The sequence below is a fragment of the Alosa sapidissima genome, chromosome 9, assembly GCF_018492685.1.
Source record: "Alosa sapidissima isolate fAloSap1 chromosome 9, fAloSap1.pri, whole genome shotgun sequence".
In the NCBI taxonomy this organism is placed as follows: domain Eukaryota; kingdom Metazoa; phylum Chordata; class Actinopteri; order Clupeiformes; family Clupeidae; genus Alosa; species Alosa sapidissima.
Window position 1 is genome coordinate 2,903,102 of NC_055965.1, and position 22,299 is coordinate 2,925,400.

General features: G+C 46.0%; 1 protein-coding gene and 1 long non-coding RNA gene across 2 annotated transcripts; both read right to left on the bottom strand.

The window, feature by feature from the left end:
- Positions 1-601: 601 nt before the first annotated feature.
- On the bottom strand, positions 602-1,968 carry LOC121718786. Its single transcript, XR_006034015.1, has 3 exons — positions 1,726-1,968; positions 1,511-1,621; positions 602-670 (listed from the first exon to the last, which is right to left on the bottom strand). It is a non-coding gene; the product is annotated as an uncharacterized LOC121718786 (long non-coding RNA).
- Positions 1,969-12,013: 10,045 nt separating this feature from the next.
- On the bottom strand, positions 12,014-22,254 carry nfil3-5 (nuclear factor, interleukin 3 regulated, member 5). The gene is made up of 2 exons (XM_042103835.1): positions 21,862-22,254; positions 12,014-16,370 (listed from the first exon to the last, which is right to left on the bottom strand). The coding sequence occupies exon 2, from the start codon at positions 15,780-15,782 to the stop codon at positions 13,986-13,988; it is 1,797 nt and encodes a 598-aa protein (XP_041959769.1). The 5' UTR covers positions 15,783-16,370; positions 21,862-22,254; the 3' UTR covers positions 12,014-13,985.
- Positions 22,255-22,299: the final 45 nt, after the last annotated feature.

Below are 22,299 nucleotides of genomic sequence, written 5' to 3' on the forward strand. Positions count from 1 at the left end.
TTTCCAGGAACCTGTCATGAGTACCTACTGTGCTATTTCAGGAGGGTTGCAGCTGGAAGCGAGAGAGAAAACAACTCTTTACCTGATTAGAGAAGGTGGAATATAATTTAGAATTTAAAATGGCTTGGCCAGAAAACGCAGCCTTTAATGTTCGTAGCTGGATGCTGTAGCAGACGAACACACATTCATCTGCTGTGGGCTGAAGGTGGGAGAAAGACAGACGGCATTTATAAATCACCATTTTAAACCACCACAGGTGAAATTACTCGTATTCGCCCCCAGGAATGGTGTGTGTGTTTATTTTGAGAAAAAAAAAACATAATTTACATGAATCCATTCGAGGCTTCTCATAATGCCAGCCAAAGGCCGTGACGCTGGTGGTGTGAGTGAAAGTGGCCGTGTCTCCACACCGTCCCCACGCGCCTACCAGGCGGCCGGCCTCCTGCTGCACCCTGCGAGACATCGGCTGTCTGGAACGCGCCACGGGCATCGCACCATCCTCCGTCTGCAGGGGAAGTGTTAGAAACCACAGTGCGGTGGGGCGGGTGAAGGGGGGGGCGGGGGGTGGCAGCGGTGACGGTGTGGAGTAGATCACAGCTCCGTCAGGTCGGGGCAGGAGAGGGAGAGTGTTCCCAGAAGCTGCTGAGCATGCAGTGAGATGCTGACAAGGCTGAGAGAGAGAGAGGGAGAGCCAATTACAAAGAGTGGGAAGATAAAGTCTTTTACAGTAAGATGGAATTAATCACTGAGAGAGGCTATTAGCATGGGTCATGTGGAGGCCTCGTTTTAAAGTTTGAAGTGTGTGTGTGTGTGAGAGAGAGAGAGAGGGTGTGATTGTATATTGTATAGCCTTTCTCTCTCTCTCTCTCTCTCTCTCTCTCTCTCTCCCTCTCTCTCTCTCTCCCTCTGTGTGTGTGTGTGTGTGTGTGTGTGTGTGTGTGTGTGTGCGTGTGCGTGTGCGTGTGCGTGTGCGTGTGCGTGTGCGTGTGCGTGTGCGTGTGCGTGCGCGTGCGCGTGCGCGTGCGCGTGCGCGTGCGCGTGCGTGTGCGTGCGTGTGCGTGTGTGTGTGTGTGTGTGTGTGCACGCGTGTGTATGAGGCAGAGAGGGAGACCACAGTGATCCTTCTTAACTGAAAACATGCATCCAATTCCACGCTGGCCCCTGGCACATGAGCTCTCGAAACACACTCTCCTCCTTCACGTGGCATCACTCTCCCCTCCTCCCTCCCCGCTTCAGCGGTGACCTAATAACCTAACTTAGGTCTGTCAGTGTATTTTGAAAGAGCAATGCATCTAATAGGTTATGAGGTATGTTCCAATCCATTGATTGTTAACTGTTTCTGTCTTTTGTTGTTGTTTTTTGTGTTTTGTTGTGAAATATGTCCTAATATGTTTTTTTGTACGTTTTGTGGCCACTCCTCCAAATGGATATGTCAAGCCAAGTCTCTTTATTGCTTATTGTGTGTGGTTGGGTCCCTGAGTGGCTGTAAAATGAGTTAATGTGGCCTTACCCGGGGTCACTGGATTGATGTGCAGCTCTCCGAGCTCCTCTACAAAGTCTGCTCTCTGCGGTCAGGGTGGATGCAGGCCATCATGTGTATGCTCTAAATGTGGTTGGAGAGCTGGAAAAACAAACGCAATGCACATCTGTTGATGTAGCTAACGCAGATGAGTAACCAACAATACTGCATGGATAAAAAAAGTCAAAGGAAACCACACTGCTCACAATTTGTTGGTTGGGGGAGGTTTTTTTTTCTTGGTATTTGTGATTGAACCCATTTCGCATTACTTTCTTTGTTCAATCTTCTTTTCCATTTCATCTCATTTTCCAAAGCGCTTATCCCCCGGTAAGAAGCCCACTTTGTCCCTGTGCCATAGCGACTAGTTGGGAGGGAATAGGGCTGAAACATGAGCTGGCCGGTGTGGGGACTTGTCCTTAGGCGTCCTGCGCGAGGATCGCGCTGCTTTACATAACTGGCCCCGGTCGTCAGGCAAGGAGTCGCTCCGGTGACAAACCCTCCCCCAGTGCGAGCACATGTGAGCAGCCCGGCACATGGGCCCTGTTCCCTGCCGCCGAGGGAGGAGGGACGCTTCCAAGAAGGCTGCGGGGTCAAAGGCCAGCATCAGATGATGTGGCCTGAGGTGTCACAATGTTATTGTTTTTGTTTTGTTTGTTTGTTTTGCAGTCAGAAAGTTGACCTTTTTGACAACTGTTCAATCAAGGATTTGGAGCAACACTGAAGGGTAAATAAGTGTCCAATAAACATTCAACTGAAAGACCCATTGGCCATCGTGTGTGTGTGTGTGTGTGCGTGCGTGCGTGCATGTGTGTATGTGTGAGTCTGTCTGTCTTGCTGTGTGTTTGTGTGTGTGTAAGGCTGGAGAACAGGAGTTTTTTGTTCAGCAGAAACAGCTGCTACAGAGGTTTGTGCATCACCCTTTTGGACAGCATAGCTAAAAAGTCATCTCTGCTAAATGAATCCTATTGATTCAAGGATGATTGAAAACTAGTGGTAGTTCATGACAAGGGACTAGAGGCCATGTTTATGGTGTTTACTGACGGTATGTTTAGTGTATGATTAGGATATAATATGGTTTGAGTCATTTTTTTTCACAGAGACACTTCAGGCTGTTGTGTTTGCTCAGTGCTAAAATATGTTAACTGCACCCTGAGACAGATAGAGAGAGAGTGTGTGTGTACGTGTGTGCGTGCGTGCGTGCGTGCGTGTATGTGCATGTGTGTGGAGGGTCACAGGTTGTTGACAACAGGTAACTGTATCTGTATCCCCAGGGGAACAGATGGAAGGGGACTAGCTAATGCTAATCTGGGAGTGGTAATCGGGTTAATGGGCCGTGCTGAGTTGCTGCTAGTTTATGGGCCACATACCTCACACACATATGGCCGGTTGACGTGACATGGCTTTTTGTGGTCCTGAGTGTCAAAGTAAAAAAATGACTAATCTGCAGAGCTGCCAACTCTCGTGCATCGGCTGTTCATGATCATTCATTTGATTGGCTCCACGCGCTCTCCCGCCAATCCAATGCGTGAGGGCTGGCAGCTCTGAATCTACAAATAAATGTGGTGATATTGTTCAGAAAAAAAACTGTTTTATATATACCATTCATGCAAGTCATATTCCTGTTTTTCATAATTTTCAGCCAAACCAAGAAAAGCCCATATGGGGTGACTGTCCTAAGCCCATTTCACAAAGTTTTATTTTGAATAAAACCAATAAAATGAATATATTTTCCCCTTATTTAAGTACATATTAATACCACAGATGTCTACTTGTAAGTCTGCAGTTTTAAAAGTCCGCGCATGATATTTTGAATCAGCCCTGAACAAAAAGATTTTGTCCCAAAAATCAATATCATATGGTGTGGCATTTGTCTGGTATAGGGGGGTCTTTTTTCATTCAGGAAGTATAATAACATCTCAGGACACTGAAAGTTTACCAGGGCTGCAGATCATTTGTCTTTTTGTCCATTCTTCCTTCCTTCCTTCCTTCCTCCTGTCCTAACCCCTCCTTCTAATTATTGTTGTGAAGGAAACGAGGAAGGAACGATAGGAGGATGGAGGAATAAAGGAGACTATATGAGAAATCAAATGGAGTTATTGTAAATAGTTATGGCAGTGGGCAGGAATGATTTATAATGGTTCTTGTTACAGCGAAGTTGAAGCAACCTCCAGCTGAAAACACTTTGTTGTCTGACCAGTAGTTCATTCAGTGGATGTGAGGTGTTGTCCATAATGTTAAGGAGGTTTTGCAACATCCTTCTCTCAACAACCAACAGGGGTTAAAGTTGTTTATAATTGTTTATAAACTATAGCTTATATGTGTGAACAAAACAAACTTTTTTATTTTTAAAGTTTGCATGGTAGTTGATGATAACTCCAGCAGATATTTTCTTTGACTATCTACTATTTTATTGTCGCTAATAAATCCCTACGAATTTTTGAAACCGAAAGTTGATAGACGTGGGAGGGAACTTTTCACCTTCAGCTTGGGCCAATGATCGCACAATTCTGACTCATAATGCTTCCGCATAGGATGCTCTCATATCTCCTAGCGTATCGGCCAATTAGATAAATGCAATTAGATAAATGAGACATCCTCGATGACGTCAAGCTTTGAACAATTTCGAGCTGGAGGTCCGAGGAGAAAGGTCGAAGGCAAATAGATTTTTTCAAACAGATATGAACAGAATAAACTCAAAGGGGAACTACAAAACATTCAGATTGAAGCTCCCCATCGAGAAGAGAAAACCCTAAAAAGGGTTACGTGATATACCTGTCTTAAACTGTCTTTTGTTGTTTGTGAAATACATAATAGGCTACACATTTGCATTAACAGATTGTTCTGTGGTGTGATTTATCACATGGTGTGACACCATATCATTTAGTGTGACATCAAGAAATCATGAAAATAAAAAGGCTTTTTGGGTCTAAATCATACAAATATCAATGGAACAGATGGAAAATAGGGTCAGCAAACATCATTTTCGGTAACACTGTACTTGACAGTATCGACATAAGAGTGACATGACATTCATATGATACTGTCATGACACTAACCCTAACCCTAGCTTGTTCCCCTAACCTAACTCTAACCCTAATCCTAAACCTAACCCTAATCCTAATCCTAACTTGTTATGACAAAAAAACAAATATCACTTAAGAACAGAAACATTATGTGACTCTTATGTTGATACTGTCAAGTAAATTGTAGCCGCATTTTCTTTCTTTTATATCAAGGTATGTCAAAATGAATATGAAGTTTATTGAAAAATACAAAGCACTCACTGAGCGACAACATATTTTGTACCCCGTGGATGAAAGTCTGACTACCATCTGTACACAAAAGGCATCATTTAATTACTTATGAGACATTAATCATGCTTCTGAGCACTGCAGTTGACCCTTCACTCTTTGAGATACTGATGTTAAGGATTTGACCCCAACAGCAATATTGGCACTTTTTCTGCTGTGTTGTGGTATGTATTATATTGAACACAACATAATAAGCATTATGTACTGTAATTCATGTTGCAACAGTAAATTATATTATTATTATTATTATTACTACTACTATTATTATTATTATGAAAGCTCCTGTTCTCTTTTAAATTTGGTGCAATAGGAGGAAGGAACTGCTGATGTCTATAAGTATGTTTATTGCCACAAGCCTCCTCTCTCTCAACCTCTCTCTCTCTCTTTATCTCTCTTTCAATCTCTCTCTCTCCCTATCTCTCTCTCACTGTCCCCCCAATACACTCACATGGCAATATTTTCATACACGCACACTAAAAGTCACACATACAAGACCACAGACCACACATACATGCACACACGTGTGCAGGCAGGCACACACACACACACACACACACACACACACACACACATACACACACACACACACACACACACACACACACACAGGATGTAGCACCACTGGAGGCTGTTTTGTATTGCATAACTGGATGCTGACTCATAGAGGCGCTGGTACTCCAGTGGCCTACTTCATATTCACATGGGACAGATGAGCAGATGAGGCATCCTAAGCCACTGGGTGCCCTACTTTACTGATTTTTACTCCACTCACTGCGCCATTGGCCCAAATCTCACTCTGCATGAATCCAGTCGGAGTGGCCACTCTGCATGGACGAGCCCTCCACCGGCTGGCTCATCACGTAACACCTGCGTCATTTTTTATCCCTGTGCATGTGATGTTATTCATATCCTCCTGTTGGGGCAGGGCAAGCGAGCATGTTTGCCTTTTTTTTTCTAAAGCGAAAAGCTGACCTTGTTTTGACGTAATGTGGAATAAAAGTTGCCCCTGTGTGTGTGCATGTGCGTTTGCACTGTCGTGTTTGTGTGTGTTGTGTCACAGTAACTGCCACACTACAATTTAAGGTCACGTGTCTCCATATTCACCGTAATGGACCACGTGACTAATATCAGCAATAGAATGGAATAGATCCATGATGAATTCCAAGTGGTATGAAGGCAGTAAAGGTGGATGTGTGGCAGGCTGAGGCCGGTGTCTGTTGGGAGGCAGTAAAGGTGGATGTGTGGCAGGCTGAAGGTGGATGTGCGGCAGGCTGAAGGTGGATGTGCGGCAGGCTGAGGCTGGTGTCTGTTGGGAGGCAGTAAAGGTGGATGTGTGGCAGGCTGAAGGTGGATGTGCGGCAGGCTGAGGCTGGTGTCTGTTGGGAGGCCTCATATGTGAATGCTGGGCACTTGTGGCATGTAAAAATAAACGCAGGGCATCACAAGCTGCTCAGCTTACATTACCGCTCAACTGACTGAGTGTTGAAATCCAATGATGATGGGAAACACATTCCTTTGGCCACACACACACAGCTCCTCTGCTACCCCATCCACCAACGTCCCCCCCCCCCCCCTGGAAGGCCCCCAACCCCCCTCCCACCCACCCCCAGGGCTCCTTTTTGAAATTGCCCCACATCTCATCGGTCAGCAGGTCCACATTCCTCCGATGCATCAGACAGTCATGCTCTGAGTAAGATGCACAATAAATGGGGCAACAGGCTGACTGGAAACTCTCCCTGTTGAGCTTAAAGATATCCAAACTTGAAGAGTGAGTGGTTTTATATGGCTGACATTCCTTCTCTTGGGCATGGTTCGACCTCTTAAACATGAGGAAAGGGTTTGGAGCTGGGGGAGTGTGTGTGTGTGTGTGTGTGTGTATGTGTTTGTGTGTGTTTGTGTGTGTTTGTGTGTGTGTGTTTGTGTGTGTGTGTGGGGGGGGGGGGGGGCAAACAAACTGCCAAGACTGCACTACTTCTGTCAAACAGTGATGGAATCTTTACAGTTCCAACCCACAAGTTTGACATACGAGATGGGGTGTTATTGAAGTCTGTGGACTGGTTACCAAGACAGAGAGAGAGAGAGAGAGAGAAAGACAGAGAAAGAAAAAGAGGTTATGTGAGGTTTTAAGAGAGAGAGAGAGAGAGGGAGAGAGAGAGAGAGAGGGGAGAGGGAGCAGGCTCTTCGACTGCTGACAGCCACAGAGCTGTGTGGGCGGCTGGGTGAGGCGAGGGGATGGGCTGACCTACATTTTGCTGTGACCTGACTCTGATCCCCCCCCCCCTACAACTTACAAATCACACTCATTACTTAAGGTTGGGTCGATGGAAATGCACAAGCCTCAGGCACTGTAATGGGATCAGGGCACCTCCACATTAACTTGTGCAGATTATTCTCTGTCTGCGTCTCTTTTGTTCTCAGAGTGCAATGCGGGTGGGAGTTTGAGCCCAATAGTCTGAGGTTGTCCACTGGCCCTCTCTCATCACAGATGCCAGGCTGCATGCCTCTGGCCTGACCTCACTGGGCTGTGGTCAGCGCCGGGGCTCTGTAGCAGAGCGTTGCTCAGACATTACTTCTGCCCCTGCAATACTCAACTCCACACGCCCCTCCTCATGGTCAACTTTCTTTGTCTGCTTGCTCCATCTCTCTCTCTCTCTCTCTCTCTCTCTCTCTCTCTCTTTATCTTCCTTTTTGGCATCACCTTTTACCCTCCACCCGCGCCAAACACACAGACACACACCTTACCCCCCCTGCCGCCCTCCTTTCCAGTGCCCTCTGTCTCAGATTGACCTAATTTTCTCTGTGCGAGGGGCCGAGGGTGCGACTGACCCACTCAGCAGAGCGGGACAGGCCCAGTTCAGGGACAGCCTGCCAGACAGCTCCATCAGCCCCAAACCTGCAGCTCAGAAAGCAGACAGGCTAACCTGACGGCCTCCATATCGCCGCTCCTCCACTATCGCATTTCCAGACAGAGTGTATTAACGATATTAGTGTGTGTGTGTGTGTGTGTGTGTGTGTGTGTGTGTGTGTGTGTGTGTGTGTTTGTCAGTGACTGACAGTTTTCTTCACTTTTCTTTCTCCTGGTGTGCTCACATTTCTGATGTCAACAGAGGTTTATTTACCACTCTCAAATTCAGTTCAAACAGCTCCCTGGCATTGTAATGCTTAAATCATTAGTTGAGATCATTTGTAGAGTTAATTATTAGCAATCGGTGGTCAGTAATTAATCTGTTATTGTCTTCTTGATATCGTCTTATCGGCAACCTGGCCGAGCACCTTTTGAACTGCATGCTAATTCCATTTTGTTGTGGCGATCACCTCCGTGTGGGACAGAAAATAGAGTGAGTGAATCAACTGCACTTACATAACACTCGCGCGGAGTCTCAGGAAAACACACAGGCTGTGCTCTGCCCTGCGCATCACCAGTATGAATAAGCAATGCTGCTTGCACAACAACGTCACACAACGCATGACACTCAGGCCTGTTGCTCAGTGAACCTCAGCTTATGTCAGTTTGGAGAAATTTGCATTATATAAGAAGCTAAATGAGGAACTCGCCATGTCATTATCAAGTCTCATTGTGGCTTTGTGCTCGCTAAAGGGCTTGATAACTTTTTATTATTGAGGTTGGTAATCTCATCTCTACAACAAAAGGTCTATGAATGTCTTGAATGTCAATCTTCTTGACTGGGTGTCTATCTCAGTAATATCAACAGAGTTATCAGGATTATTGAGATCAAATTCTCTTTCCCAGGCGGTGAGAAGTATTACTATGCCGTGTTTGGTGATGAATTGGGACTAAAGGAGTCACTTGGGTGCTTGGAGAGCAGCCTTACATTGTGTTCGTGAGACCAGCACCATAGACGTGAAACAGCACGGCTACAGAGGACCACACCGAGAAACCAGAACAAACCAGAGTTTGTGGAAGGGGCGAAAGGCATACAAGACAGGGCTCCAACTGTTCCCATTAGAATTGATGTCCCTCTTGCTCCAAACTTCTGCTGCATAACATGTACACTCAGCCTGTTATGACACCGTTTCTATCTCTCCCTCTTATTTTCTCTCTCTTTTCATCTCCTTCTCTCTCTCTCTCTGACACACACACACACACACACACACACACACACACACACACACACACACACACACAGAGTCTTGCATCTGCTCCCACTCCCCCCTGACCTACATTTGCAGCAGCATGGTTACGTAACCCAGGCGGCTGCCGTGTTGTTGATCAGGAAGCCTGGTGCTGCTGCTCTGCTCTGCTCTGCTCTGCTCTGCTGTGCTGTGCTCTGCTCTGCTCTGCTCTGCTCTGCTGTGCTGTGCTGTGCTGTGCTGTGCTGTGCTGTGCTGTGCTGTGCTGTGCTCGGCACCGGCTGTCATCTCATCACACACCACACTCTCAGCTGATCACGCTGATCACATACAGTACAAACAGGAGACTGGCGGCCAGGCGAGAGTGAGGTCGAAACAAGCCATGTTTTGGAAAGCACACCGTGAGACAAGAAGCAGTTGTTGGCTGCTCTTTGATCATCCAGATGGAAACAGAAGTCGAGTGAACTGGCTGGATTTTGTGGCGTTTCAATCATGCAGGCTCGTAAGACAAAGCTCACAGCCAGCCAGCGCAGAATGGGCAGAGCAGCCTGTTTTTCTGCCTGAGCAGATTGTGTGTTTTGGTTGTGTTACATCATTGGCAGCACTAGCATGTAAACACAATGGATGGGGCGTGGACTAAGGAATGCAGGAAACATCCTCCTCTGACATGATAGTGCACTACACCCATAGACAGGTTGTAATAGGAAAATGTGTAAGGTGTGGTTGCTTTGGCCAAATGATCCATATTTGTGTAGGTTATAACAACAAAATGGTAAGTGGACTGTGTTTATATAGCCGACTCCCCCACCTGGCTGCATTTATATATTCACCCCATCACTCACACATTCATACATTTATATATTCACCCCATCACTCACCCACCTAGCTGCATTTATATATTCACCCCATCACTCACCCACCTAGCTGCATTTATATATTCACCCCATCACTCACACATTCATACATTTATATATTCACCCCATCACTCACCCACCTAGCTGCATTTATATATTCACCCCATCACTCACACATTCATACATTTATATATTCACCCCATCACTCACCCACCTAGCTGCATTTATATATTCACCCCATCACTCACCCACCTAGCTGCATTTATATATTCACCCCATCACTCACACATTCATACATTTATATATTCAGCCCATCACTCACCCACCTGGCTGCATTTATACATTCACCCCATCACTCACAAATTCACAGAGGTTGCCACGCAAGGTTCCAGTCAGCACATCAGGATTTGGTGTTCAGTGTCTTGCTCAAGGAAACTTCGACAAGGTCAGGAGGAGTCAGGCTTAAACCAGCAATCTTCCAGCTACTGGACGACTCACCGTCACTCCAATGAGTATGTATAATATTATTAGGCTATGTTATGCTTATGGATTGTAAAATATCTCGGAATCTAAAGGACATTTGAAGGTCATTTGATCATGTTCCTTGGGAAGGGAAAGGTGTGTTTGTTGTGCTGCGGAGTCTCTCTCAGGCTGCAGGATGGATGGCATGCTAACCTGAGCGTGACTACAGCAGCACATGCCTGCGTTTGTCTGCAGTGGCAGATTTGTGACGTACATCCCCTGGCCCCCTCCCCTCCCTCTTCCTCTACCCCTCACTCTTCACCGCTCCTCATCTCTCTCTCCTCCCCTCCGCATTGACCTACTTTTCCCCTGACCTGCTTTCGCAGGCTTCTGTAGGATCCAAACAGATGAAAAACGCATGAAAAGAAAGAGAGAAAGGGAGGGAGAAGGAGAGAAAGACAAAGAACGAGAGAAAGCGAGAGAGAGAGAGAGAGAGAGAGAGAGAGAGAGAGAGAGAGAGAGAAGTAAAGCACTGCTCAGGAAGCACTGCGGCTGTCACTGAATGTCACCTTGCCATTGTTCTGTGGGTGCCACGGCAACTGGTGCTGCGGTCGTGTCCACATGCTACAGGCAGTGGCGACAACAAGCAGCCCTTTGTTCCTGCCGAGACCAGAGCTCCACCGGTGCTAATGAAAACATGCTGACATAAAGTGATGTCAGTTCCAGTGAATTCCATCAATTAATCGGCTCTATTTTAAGGAATAATTATGAACCCAGCGCAAGAGTGATACAACCACACTGTTAGATAACATGCACACTGTAGCGCAGAGATGAAAACAATTAGATAAGAGAGACCTTCCTGCTCCCTTACCGCGGTGTTGCATATATAATGACGAAGTTACACTTTCATGCATGCCAAATTAAGTAAATTATTAATCTACAATGAAAGAACCTGACCCAAGGTCTCTCTACCAACTATGTTGCCTTTGTTTTGTTTCCCCCCCTCCCCCCCTTCTGTGAGCTCAGTTACATAACACGGCCCCAGTGCTGTGGTGGTTACATAACACGGCCCCAGTGCTGTGGTATGACTCGTTTGGACAGCCTTATGAAATGGAGTTGGCAATTTTGTTTTGAAGTTTTCCGTTTCCCCTCACACGCTGCCAATGGGATTTATTGCACGGGCATGTTCACTAGCTCACAGGCTGGAGCGCCCTGTTCCCTCTCTGGTGGGGCTGTTATTTCATTAGGAGCAAGGTGTTCACATACACGACGTTCCATGGCACGTCTGCACACTGAATATTTCTATAACACCATGTCTCACACACACACACACACGCACATGAAGTAACACGGACATCTTGACCTCTCCAAAACATCAGTTCTGTTTTGGCTTCTGACCCACAGGGGATTATTATAATAAAAAAAAGTGAAGTGAGTGCGTGCAAAGTTATGTATGCCATCATTCATGCTCCTGGGCTGCTTGTGTGATGTGGGTAAGTAGGGCAGTGTTATGTCAGGGACAGAAGATTCCGGAGCCCTGCTGGGATTCTATGTACCCATGTGTCATTCTGATGCTCCTCACATTTCAATTAATCCTGCATGCCAGGAGGAGCCGGCCGGCTCGGCCATCAGGAGAGACCTGATGCTGTGCTTTGACTTCTGGACACAATGTGCTGCTTATTTATTGAAGTGATTCTTGAGAAGTTTCTGTGCTGATTTTATTGTGACATAATCAGACTCAGGGAAGCGTATGAAAGAAATCTATGACACACAGATAGAGAAATTCAATGTTTTATTTTTGTTTTTTTTCTTCTTTTTCTGTCATCTATCTTTCATTTTGAACATTAGTGTCCTTCCAAACACATCTGTGCAGGGTAAAAACCCAAACACACGTTCAGCTCTTTTCCATTTTTCTTGAAACTCGGCAAACACACATTACATGGGAGTACACTGGTGTACATAGAGGGCTCGGGGTCGGGGTGTACAGACATAAAAAATCACATTCTAGAAATAGGTGGATGGTAAAGACAAAGGGACAGAAAATACATTAACAAAAATTATAATGGTGAAATATGAAATATAAAATAAAAATAATAATAATAATAATAATAATAATAATAACAATAATAATAATAGAATAAAATAAACCTTATAACATCATCCAAGAGAGAAAACTTTACATTTATACACAATGGCCAGTGGCAGGCACCTGAAAGCGAAACATTAAAACACAGATTGTACAAACCGAATGATACAGTGCAGGATTAGCACTTAGCATCCCGGTGTGATAAAACACTACAGTGGGACTAGGGCGCTACACAGAGGTGTCAATTGTCCAACAGACAGAGAGGCACCTTTTGAGAATTAAAAGAGTAAGTGACCCAATAATGGTCAATAATGGCAAACACCAGATAACATACATATATTTATATATGTACGAATAAGTGACCTTGTTATAATAAAAACACCCATGTAATAAATCTGGGCCAATCAAATTTGGTGGCATGGAGAGCCAAACTCCATATGCCATGTGTGAACCACATAAGACACTTGAGTACCTTCCGCGCCTCCACAACTCTGCTCTACTGAGGTAGTATCAAGGTTTTTCTGAAACCGGATCTCTGAGAAAGAGAAACATCTTGATATGTTTTTATTTTTTTTACACAGGCCATATTCCTGTGTCGGCAGCCACAACCAAACTGTGAAGAATCACTCGAGAATCAGTGTCAAGTGTGTCTTCACGCCTTCACTTGTAAGAAGATGAGTGGCAAATGTTCCTGATTCATGTACTTATTTGTATTCATATCTCGTCAATGGTGACGGAGCAAATTCAAAAAGCCCTCTCACTTTAATCGGGGACTTGAGCAGCTGACATCTAATCAGTTTGGTTTGTCCTATATATGGCCAGAACATGGGCACATTCAAATACCTTGTAAAACCTTTGTGTGTGTTTTGAAAAAATAAAAATAAAAAAAATAAACTGGAAGCATACATTTTTACAATAAACAGGTTAGGACTGTACAAGAACTCCAGCACGAACAAATGGACAACCTTTTTAACTTTGCTCCCTCTCTTTTACTCCTGTGTTTTCTTCTTTTTTGGTAGTTTTTGATTTTTCATTTTCTTCTTAAAATATATTTTAAATATTTGTAAATTTATATGTCACAGTAATATACAATCCAAGTGCTTGAAAATGGCAAAGGGTGGGGTTGAGGAGGAAAGTGAATCAGAAATGGAAGAGATGTTTTTGTTTCCCTCTAAAATGGAACTCGTCAGGACTTGGTCCCCCAATGATGCTCATTGAGAAATATTAAGTGCCACCTATTGAGAGAGCTGAGACCACAGCAGTTTTAGAGTTCATCCCAGATTTAACTGGAGTCCTGCTGGCCTCAGGTCATCACTGCAGAGCAGGAGGAGAAACCTTCCTGTCTAGCTTTGAGCTTTTCAGACCATGAATCTCAGATTAAACTGAAAAGAGTTCCATCTCTCCCATTCTTTAATGAAAATACCTTGTCTGACCCAATAAGTGCTATTGAACGTCTCTGTCAGAAATAGAGAAGTATAGGGTCTGGACCAAACATGACACAGTGCATCCAAAATCACAGTCCAGGAACTAGTCAGTAATGTCTGTCCTCAGTTATGGGAGGATGAGTGATGGACTATTATACATTGGTGTTGAGTGTGGATTGGTTGAATAGTCTGGTAATGGTAGGAAGTCACAAGTGACTGTCCCAGAGTTCTCCTCCTTCACTCGCGCCTCTTGCTCCTCCCTCCTCGGCCACCAGAGCTCTTCTTCCCTTTCTCCTCCGCCTCTCGGCTGGGAGATTCCGTTGTGCTCACCATCTCCGGGAAGCCATTGTCTGCCTCTTGGCTACCGTTGGTGGCGACTGGCCCTTGCGGGTGACCCATTTGGGCCAGGGCCAGGTATGGGTGCTGGGGCAGGGCAGGGCTCGGCGATGACGCCGAGGTGGGGTTGGGAGAGTTGGCGGAGGCGATGTCCAACTGGGCTTGCGCTCCACAGCTGGAAAACCCTCTGTACTTGAGTCGCAGCTTGTGAGGCAGGGCGGTGGTCCTCACCTCCGACTGACACTCCCCGTTCTGGCCTGCCGCGCTGGAGCAGGTGGGAGACAGGGTGGACTGGTGGGCTGTGGTCATGCACTGATAGCCGCCCGTGTCGGAGGAGGACGAGGACGGAGACTCGTCGTCCGTGGAGCCCTCTCTGTCTGAGCTCCGGGGGTCTCCGTCACTGGAGGAAGTGTCTTTGCCTGAGGAGTTCTCAGGGTAGTGCGCCTCGGCCCTCGGGCCGCCTTCGTACGTTAGCACTGGTGGCTCCTCGTCCTGGGTGTTGAGGTAGGATTGTTGGCGGTGGTACAGGTGGGTCTTGCCCTCCTCGCTGCTGGGGAGAAGGTTGGGGGCGAAGGTGTTTGGGTTGTGATCTTGGCTTTGAGCCCCGTACTGCCCTTGAGTACTGCTCACTTGCTGATGATGCGTTTGCGGCCCCTGCTCGGAGACCCCTTCCATCTGGCTACTGCCGTACTCGCCGTACGTCGGGGAGTCCAAAGACTTCCTCGCCAGTTGCTTGGCCACCTCCGTGATGGTCTCCAGGCTCTCCGCGTTGGCCCGGAGCTGAGCGGCGTGGTGGGCCTGGCCGTCCGGCTGCTGCTCCATCTCCTCGGCCCTCTGGCCGTCCGCTGAGTAGGAGCCGCTGCTGGAGCGGTACAGGATCACGCTCCTCTGGGCCGGAGGGGCCACTGCGTCCTGCTGCTCCATGTCCTGCGGGTGGTGGGAGTGCATGCCGCTCAGGCCATGATGGCCGTTGAACATGCCGTTGATGACACTGGCCTCGAGTCTGCTGATGTCCATGCCCGTGCTCTCGTGCTTGACCTCGTAAGCGGCAGGCTCGGGGCTGTTGCGAGACGACCCGTCGGACATGTCGGACAGGGAGCCGCGGGGGGAGTACTTCAGGACCTGCCGGTCGCCCCGGCTGGACTGCTCGGCCTCAGAAGAGTCGGAGTTCATCATCATCTGGGAGGCGCTGGAGTAGCCGCTGCTGGAGAAGTAGGGCTTGGCCGAGGGCGTGCTGGAGCCCGTGGACGTGCCGTTGTTGGCCAGCGCGTTGGCCACTGCGGCGGCCGCGGCGGCGGCTGAGGTGCTGATCTGCTGCGTCTTCTCCATGTAGGAGGCCGTGCTGATGAGGCCAAAGCGCAGCTTGAGCTGCAGGAGCTCCGTCTTCAGGCGCACGTTCTCCTCGTTGAGGGCCATCACGCGGTTCTCCAGCACCATGTCGTTGAGGCGCCGCTTTTCCCGGGAGCGCTTGGCCGCCTCGTTGTTCTTGCGCCGCTTCTCCCAGTAGGAGGCGTCCTTTTTCTCATCGGAGATGAACTCACGCTTTCTTCTGCAAGTCATGTTCGGTTTGGGTTTGGCCCCGCGCCGGCCTGGGGTTGTTTCGGATGACGGTATACTGCTCTCACTGAACGTTGAAAATGTTTCTAAAGATTCCAAATTTTCACTGGTGTTTTGGACGTGTAGATTCAGGCTTTCCATTGTCTTCCAATATAGGCCAGTTGGGAATTGTAGCTCTCAGCTGGCATTGAAATAAACTTATATCAGTGGTAAATTGATCAGGTCTTGTGGTTGGTATTATTTTCTTCAAGGTAGAATCAATCAATTACTTTGAGGTCCTTATGTTCCTCTGGGGAGGACCCTCAATGATATGAGTGCTCCTTTTGGGTTCTTTTGTTACAGTTCAGTTCAGATTCTTCAAGTGTCCAAACTGGCCAAGAAGATGAGGAAGAGGTGGAACTCAACATAAACCTCCCTCATTTATCAAATCTTAAGAGTCCAAGCTTCGAAAACAAAGAGCTCTTCTCCCCTCAGGGTGAGCTGATGTGAATCCTCTTCCGTTTTCCCACCACTACAACTGGGTCAAGTCAAGTCTGCAGGAATTCCTGGACTCCGGCTGAAGCAGGTTTCTGTTTGTTTGCAAATCTTGAGAGACGTGCTGTCAAGGCTGGTGACCTAAGGCTTCAGGTGTCTTCAACAGGAAGTAGGTCAGTGTGTCTGGATGAGGATTTTTCCACAGCTTATCAGTCTCCCGGGCCAACACCACCCTCTCGCTCACTAGGAGTAAGCCTGTAAACACAAAAAAAGGAGAAAATCTGGTCATTATAAGAAATTATGCCGATGGCTTAAAAGTCAACAAGGACAACCACAGATCTCCTTTGGTGGTATCTATTAGTTACATGGTAAAACAAACAGTATATAACACTTTGGTGCAACTGTAAAGAGTTAAAGTCGTAGCCCCATAAAACTTCAGTGTCAACATTAAAACAGAGCAAAATGCTATTATGAAAAAAAAGACTGCTTGTGTAATAATCATGTACTGACAAAACAACTCTGAAAGGAAGTTCAGACAATTGGTTGTTGAAGTAGGAGTAGTACTCTGTGTTTTACTTTTCATTCTGGTGTAGGGGCTTTAGAGGAATATAGGTCACCGGCGCCAGCACAGGGGAGAGAGAGGGAGGGCAGGGAATGTGCTGTGCTGGGCCACTCTTGTGTAAGACACCGCACTGTCACATAACCAGAGGCACCTGACCAAGCGCCAGAGCTGCAGCGCCAAGCAGAGGAGAGTGAGAGAGAGAGAGAGAGAGAGAGAGAGAAAGGGTGAGAGAGACTGAGAGAGAGAGAGAGAGAGAGAAAGGGTAGGACAGTAGGGCATCCCGGTGTCTCCTTTTTGGGATCTAAATCCTCCAACCCTCTATGCAGTCTATTCCCCTCCATAAAAAACTGAACGACGCCACTCTACCTATCACATTAAACTATTGCCCTCTTCTGTCTGAGCTGGCCACTAGCTCAGTCCACTCTGTTGTAATATACTGACTCTAATTCACACTGCCCTTTGGATAGGACGCAGGCTGGCCTGTCTCTAACTTTTTTTCCAGTGTGATTTAACTCCAAATCCTCCTGAGCACTCTGCAGCTGAAGCCAAGTACTGTAGTCCGTCTTGTTATGTCAGAGAGGTGTTACACAATCAGCACTCCCCTGGGGATCAATAAAGTATCTATCTATCTATCTATCTATCTATCTATCTATCTATCTATCTCTATCAGGGGCTGGGATCTCATTTCCACCTGGCAGCACTTGCCTTTCCATGGTTCAAGCACAAAATCCTTTTTGTCTTTCTATTATTAAAAGAAAATGAATCCATATATCTGAGTTAACTAAGACAAATTTCAATAAGGCTCTGTTATTTAACAACAGCCCCTCATTCAGACAGGGTTTTTGGTATTATTTATGTAACTATTACACCAGAATGCAAACAGGTCCAAAAATAAAGCAATTCTGAAACATTTACCTAAATGAGAAATTATGATAAACATCATATCATATGATAAACATAAATTTAGACACCAAATATAAAATTCCTTTTCCATGACCACCATGTGCTCCAACCCTATACCTTTTTCTCTGTGTGTAAGTGTACGATAGAGATTCTGCTGTTTACCCCATAGTCCAGAATAGTCTTATCAGGACTATGTTCCCCTCAGCCTGGGAGTATGACACACAGTTACATAACCTCACAGACAGCCATGGCACATCTGTGTTGCCTTCCTTTTAATTCAGCCTATTCTTACCACCACAAAGCCTTCCTTTCTTCACTGAATGTGTTGTGTAGGGTGGGGTGGGGTGGGGGGCTGGGAAGAATAGGTTTTATTCCCATGCTCTGGAAAGCCTTTTAGTAACATAAGTAAGCATGGAAAGAGCTTCCTGTCTCATCACCGGCCTTCCAATCACAAATCTCTATTCAAGCTATTTGTGTTGTTTGTGCCTGTTTATTTTTACCAATCCACAACACAAGGGGAAGGATTTACACGTGAAGCCCACAAACGTGGGAAACAAAGCGCTGCATTTGATGCCAGTTTCCACAGCACTAAAGCAACATGGTACGAGAGAGGGAGAGAGGGAGAGAGAGAGAGAAAGAGAGAGGGAAAGTATGGCGCTATGTCCCACTGACCTAGAAACTAGGGCTGCACAGTAAACACTGCACTCAGTCTTGATGCTGCGCCGAAAACTAGGTCAGTGTTACTGCAAGAGAGGGAGCAGGCTAGGTGGAGAGAGAATTAGAGTGTGCTCTAAAAATAGAGGGAGTGAGGGAGAGAGAGAGAAAGAGCGGGAGGGAGGGAGGGAGTGCGTGTGCGTGTGCGAAAGACAGAGGGAGGGGGTTGGGGAAAGAGTGGAGGTTTTCAATTGGTGGAGAGGGGAGGAATTTTACCAGCACTGCAGTGCTGGGGGAAAAAACACAAAGTCAAAGACGGAGAACGTCAGCAAGAGATATCGGATTCTACAAAGCGATGAATCATACCATCTATTAATCCCTGGACACAAACAAATGCTCTGTTTTATTTCCATTTTATGCCGTGATAAAAAAAATGAAAACGTACGTTAACGCTAGTGATGGTGTTAGTGGGGGGTGGGGTGCAGCAGAGCTGACGTCACCTCATTGCCCAATTCAAGCTGTGAGCCAAAGACTCTGCAGTGTCTGAGATGCTCCGGCACATTGTGTGTCTCTGTGAACGGCCACGAGGCCAAGTTCACTGTTGTGTAACACCAAACGGCTAGAACTCACAGGCTTCGGACCTCAACGGCTTCCTAATTCAGACGAAGCACTATCAGCCCCATCACGTATCTTGAGTCATTAAGAATCACATTGACAAATTCTGGTGCAATAGCAATGTTCTCAGTTAACTAACCGACAAATTCTTCACACTTAAAAGAGAAGGCCATACCCATCGGAGTTCATTTTCATGAGCTCTTTATCAAGACCCCCTGAGTGCTTGACACAGACAAACAGACGCATTTCAGCATCTCTGGGTCTGGGCTATCAGGTGACACAGGCAAATGGAGGTGCCGTTGACTGCTGTTTGTTCTATAACCGTCTTCCCACAGCGTGATGCTTGGTCTGTGGAATGTCAGCAGACATGCTCCGCTCCCCTGCACGTGGCAGCGCTGCACTCCACAGCAAGCTTTATCTTCTCAGAAAGGGGGACCGCAGTCCAGGAAAACCCAGGCTCAGGGCCAGTGAAAGTAACGCTCAGTTCTCCGTCAGTATACACAAACAGAGACCATTCCACATGTGTTGGCCCAGTCACAGGGTCGGGACCACAGGGTGTAACCTCTCTCCAGGCCAAGTAAGGGCACCAAATTAATTTAAGGTCAAACAAGATTCAATTGTGACTCCTATTACCGCTGACGCTCAAGGATAAATGCAGTAGAGTATGTAAGTATTTAAGAAGAAGTGTCAAACTGTCAACACATTCCCAAGCATCAAAACCAGCAAATGCAAAGCACACTATAATTAAGATTCTATGAAGTCACTCTGCAATATTTATCAAACACAGTGCCAGACCAACCAGACTATATGATTTGAATTTTAATTAAAGGGGTCCTGCTACTTTCTCTCACTGGATGAAGTTGGTCAAAAAGTTTGTTCACATTCCTGACATGCTTATTCAAGGAGTGGCGAGTTATTTCCATTGGAGTTGTTCACCTTAACATATACATATACAGAGCTCTGCACGCAGTCACCTTCTTCACATTGCGTCCTCCATTTCTTTCCATAACTGATATATCACGACATGAAGGCATAAACTATAATTGGTTAGTAATCTTTGCTATAGGCTTAATGTACAGGTGTGGCATCTGAGAGACAAGTTAAAAACTCTTGCCTAATACCTCATGGTGCTTACAGATTTGACCTACATTTTCAGACAAGCAGAGCTTACCCCCCCCCCCCCCCCCCCCCCGCCCCCCCCTCAAGCCTGCCCTCCTTCAGGCAAATAGTTGGAGCTGATTTGGGGTCCCAAACAGCTGCATGCATCATCTCCAAAACAGTATCATGTTTATTATGCAACCCCTGGCAACCTTTCTGAATGTTAGTAAAATCAAATAAATACTTTTCAAACTTAAAAAAAAAAAACTACCTGATGACTGCATGCTCTTTCTCTTAGCCTATCTGTCTCTTAAATATCTCTCAAATATTTTTGTACTCCAGAATGTGTGCAAAATGTTGCTCTTTAAACGAAAAGGCATCTTTTCTCTTTGCTCTTTAAAGTGAAAAGGCATTTTTTTGTGTAGTTGACTTTACTTGGAAATTACATACACGACATAACTTCATGACACTGGTTCTCTTCACGTTTTCACCACTATCAAATGATTATATGAATTTTGTCTCCTAAGAACTTAAGGTGAAATGTCTGTCAAGATCAAGCCAAACATAGCCTACCCTTGTTAAAATGAATAGGACATACCAGATTCAAATGGTTTCCTACGTGTCTATGTAGTAGGCTAAACTTATGTTCTGCAACTCCCCATCGCTCCGCTGAAATCAAATTGAAGTCCACAGTGACTCACCGCCACCGCACCCAAGTTTCGTATGCCCCACGCCAAAAGCATGCTAAGCAGAGCATTTTAACATCTATAAAGCAAGGATTACGGGCTGAATCCTCACCACGTTTAGAAGTCAAACGCCAAGTAACACTGAAGCCGAAGGTCCGATGTGTGCCAGATATAGTTTGTCAAATGCAACAAAATTACAACGGAGACTCAACCGCAACAATATCATATGAAACTTTCAAGAGAAGTGATGTGTGGTGAGGACAACGTGGTAAAGAGCAAATCATAGGGAGGCATGATGTAGGACGTTTCCTTTCCTGGCCACTTAAGTTAACGGCTACATAGGGCTACACGTGACAAGCCGGGCAAGTGTCTCAAGGAAACCCATGGAATGTGTCCAGTTGTTTGACTTGCAACATAACACAAAACTCCCCGCCTTCAGGCCTGGCCAAACTCCCAGTAGGCTAGGTCCATGTCTCATAGTAAACTTTAAGCCAATTCAAAACTTAACAAAGACAAAGGTAGCCTAATTATCGACATAGACTACATGTAAGATACATAATAATAACGAATATAATAATAATAATAATAATAATAAATAATAATAAAAATAAGTTGTATGATTATTTAGAACTAGGTCACAACCCTTTCCCAAAGGTTAGCTATAAGCCTAATGCAATTAAGCGGTCTAATATGGGTCAGTAGGTTACCGACATGAAGTAGGTTAGTAATGCAATTGGAGATGTAAAGAACAGGTTCCTTTCCAAATATGGACTTAGCTTCATCCTGCGACCATCAACCGTCAGCCGACCCCAACCCCCCTAAAACGTTTTTGATTTCGCAAGGAATTCTACCCCCACCCGCCGGAAAACGCGGCTGAAATGTGGGGGGAAATGCCTCGCCTTGACAATGAGAGTATAGCGATTTGCCAAGATTCAACAGCGCTCAATGAAATACTGTATAACAACATTTTATTAAACAAATAGACACCGACATTTGTCTACTTTCTATGTTGTGTATGAGATGCGCTTATGCTGACATAGGCTAAGACACGCTACACACGATTCTACTGTCTGAAGTCAGTTGCCAAATGAACAATAACCTAGACACGCTGCCTTGTCTGTGTGCGCCGCAAGGTGATGCGATTTTTCACCTAATAGGCAAGGAACAGAAAGGATCAGATCATGCAAGCACAATGGATTGAAGTTTCGTTAATAATATAAAAACCCACCTCGGTGTAAATAGATGATTCCAAAGAAAATCCTTCAAGAAGAGTTTGCTCCAGAGTTGAAGTTGTTATATCCTGCGATCTTATTCAGATTCCGGCTGGAAACGTTACACGCTGCGTGTTCCTCTCTCACCGGCTCAGTCAGTGATGCTGGCTCTAGTGCTTGTCGTGTCTCCCAGTTTTGGTCTGAGTCCTCATGTTATGTCGGAGTCTTGCTCTAGTTTCCTACGCCTCTATCTCTCGGTCGTTGAATGTGTGTTAGTAGGTCAGTAGTTGCATAACAGAACGCTTTAGGTGCCTAGTCACGTTTTTGTTCTCTCTCCGCGCGCTCTCAGTTTGCCCCCACCGTTCGTCTTTACCCCTCCCTGTTGAAATGAGATGAGACGTGAGGAGGTAGTGTAGGGGAGAGGAGGAGAGACGGAGTTACGGAGTAGTAGGTAT

Coding starts and splice junctions, on each gene's coding strand:
- nfil3-5 (XM_042103835.1), bottom strand. CDS start 15,782: ATGGAAAGCCTGAATCTACACGTCCAAAACACCAGTGAAAATTTGGAA.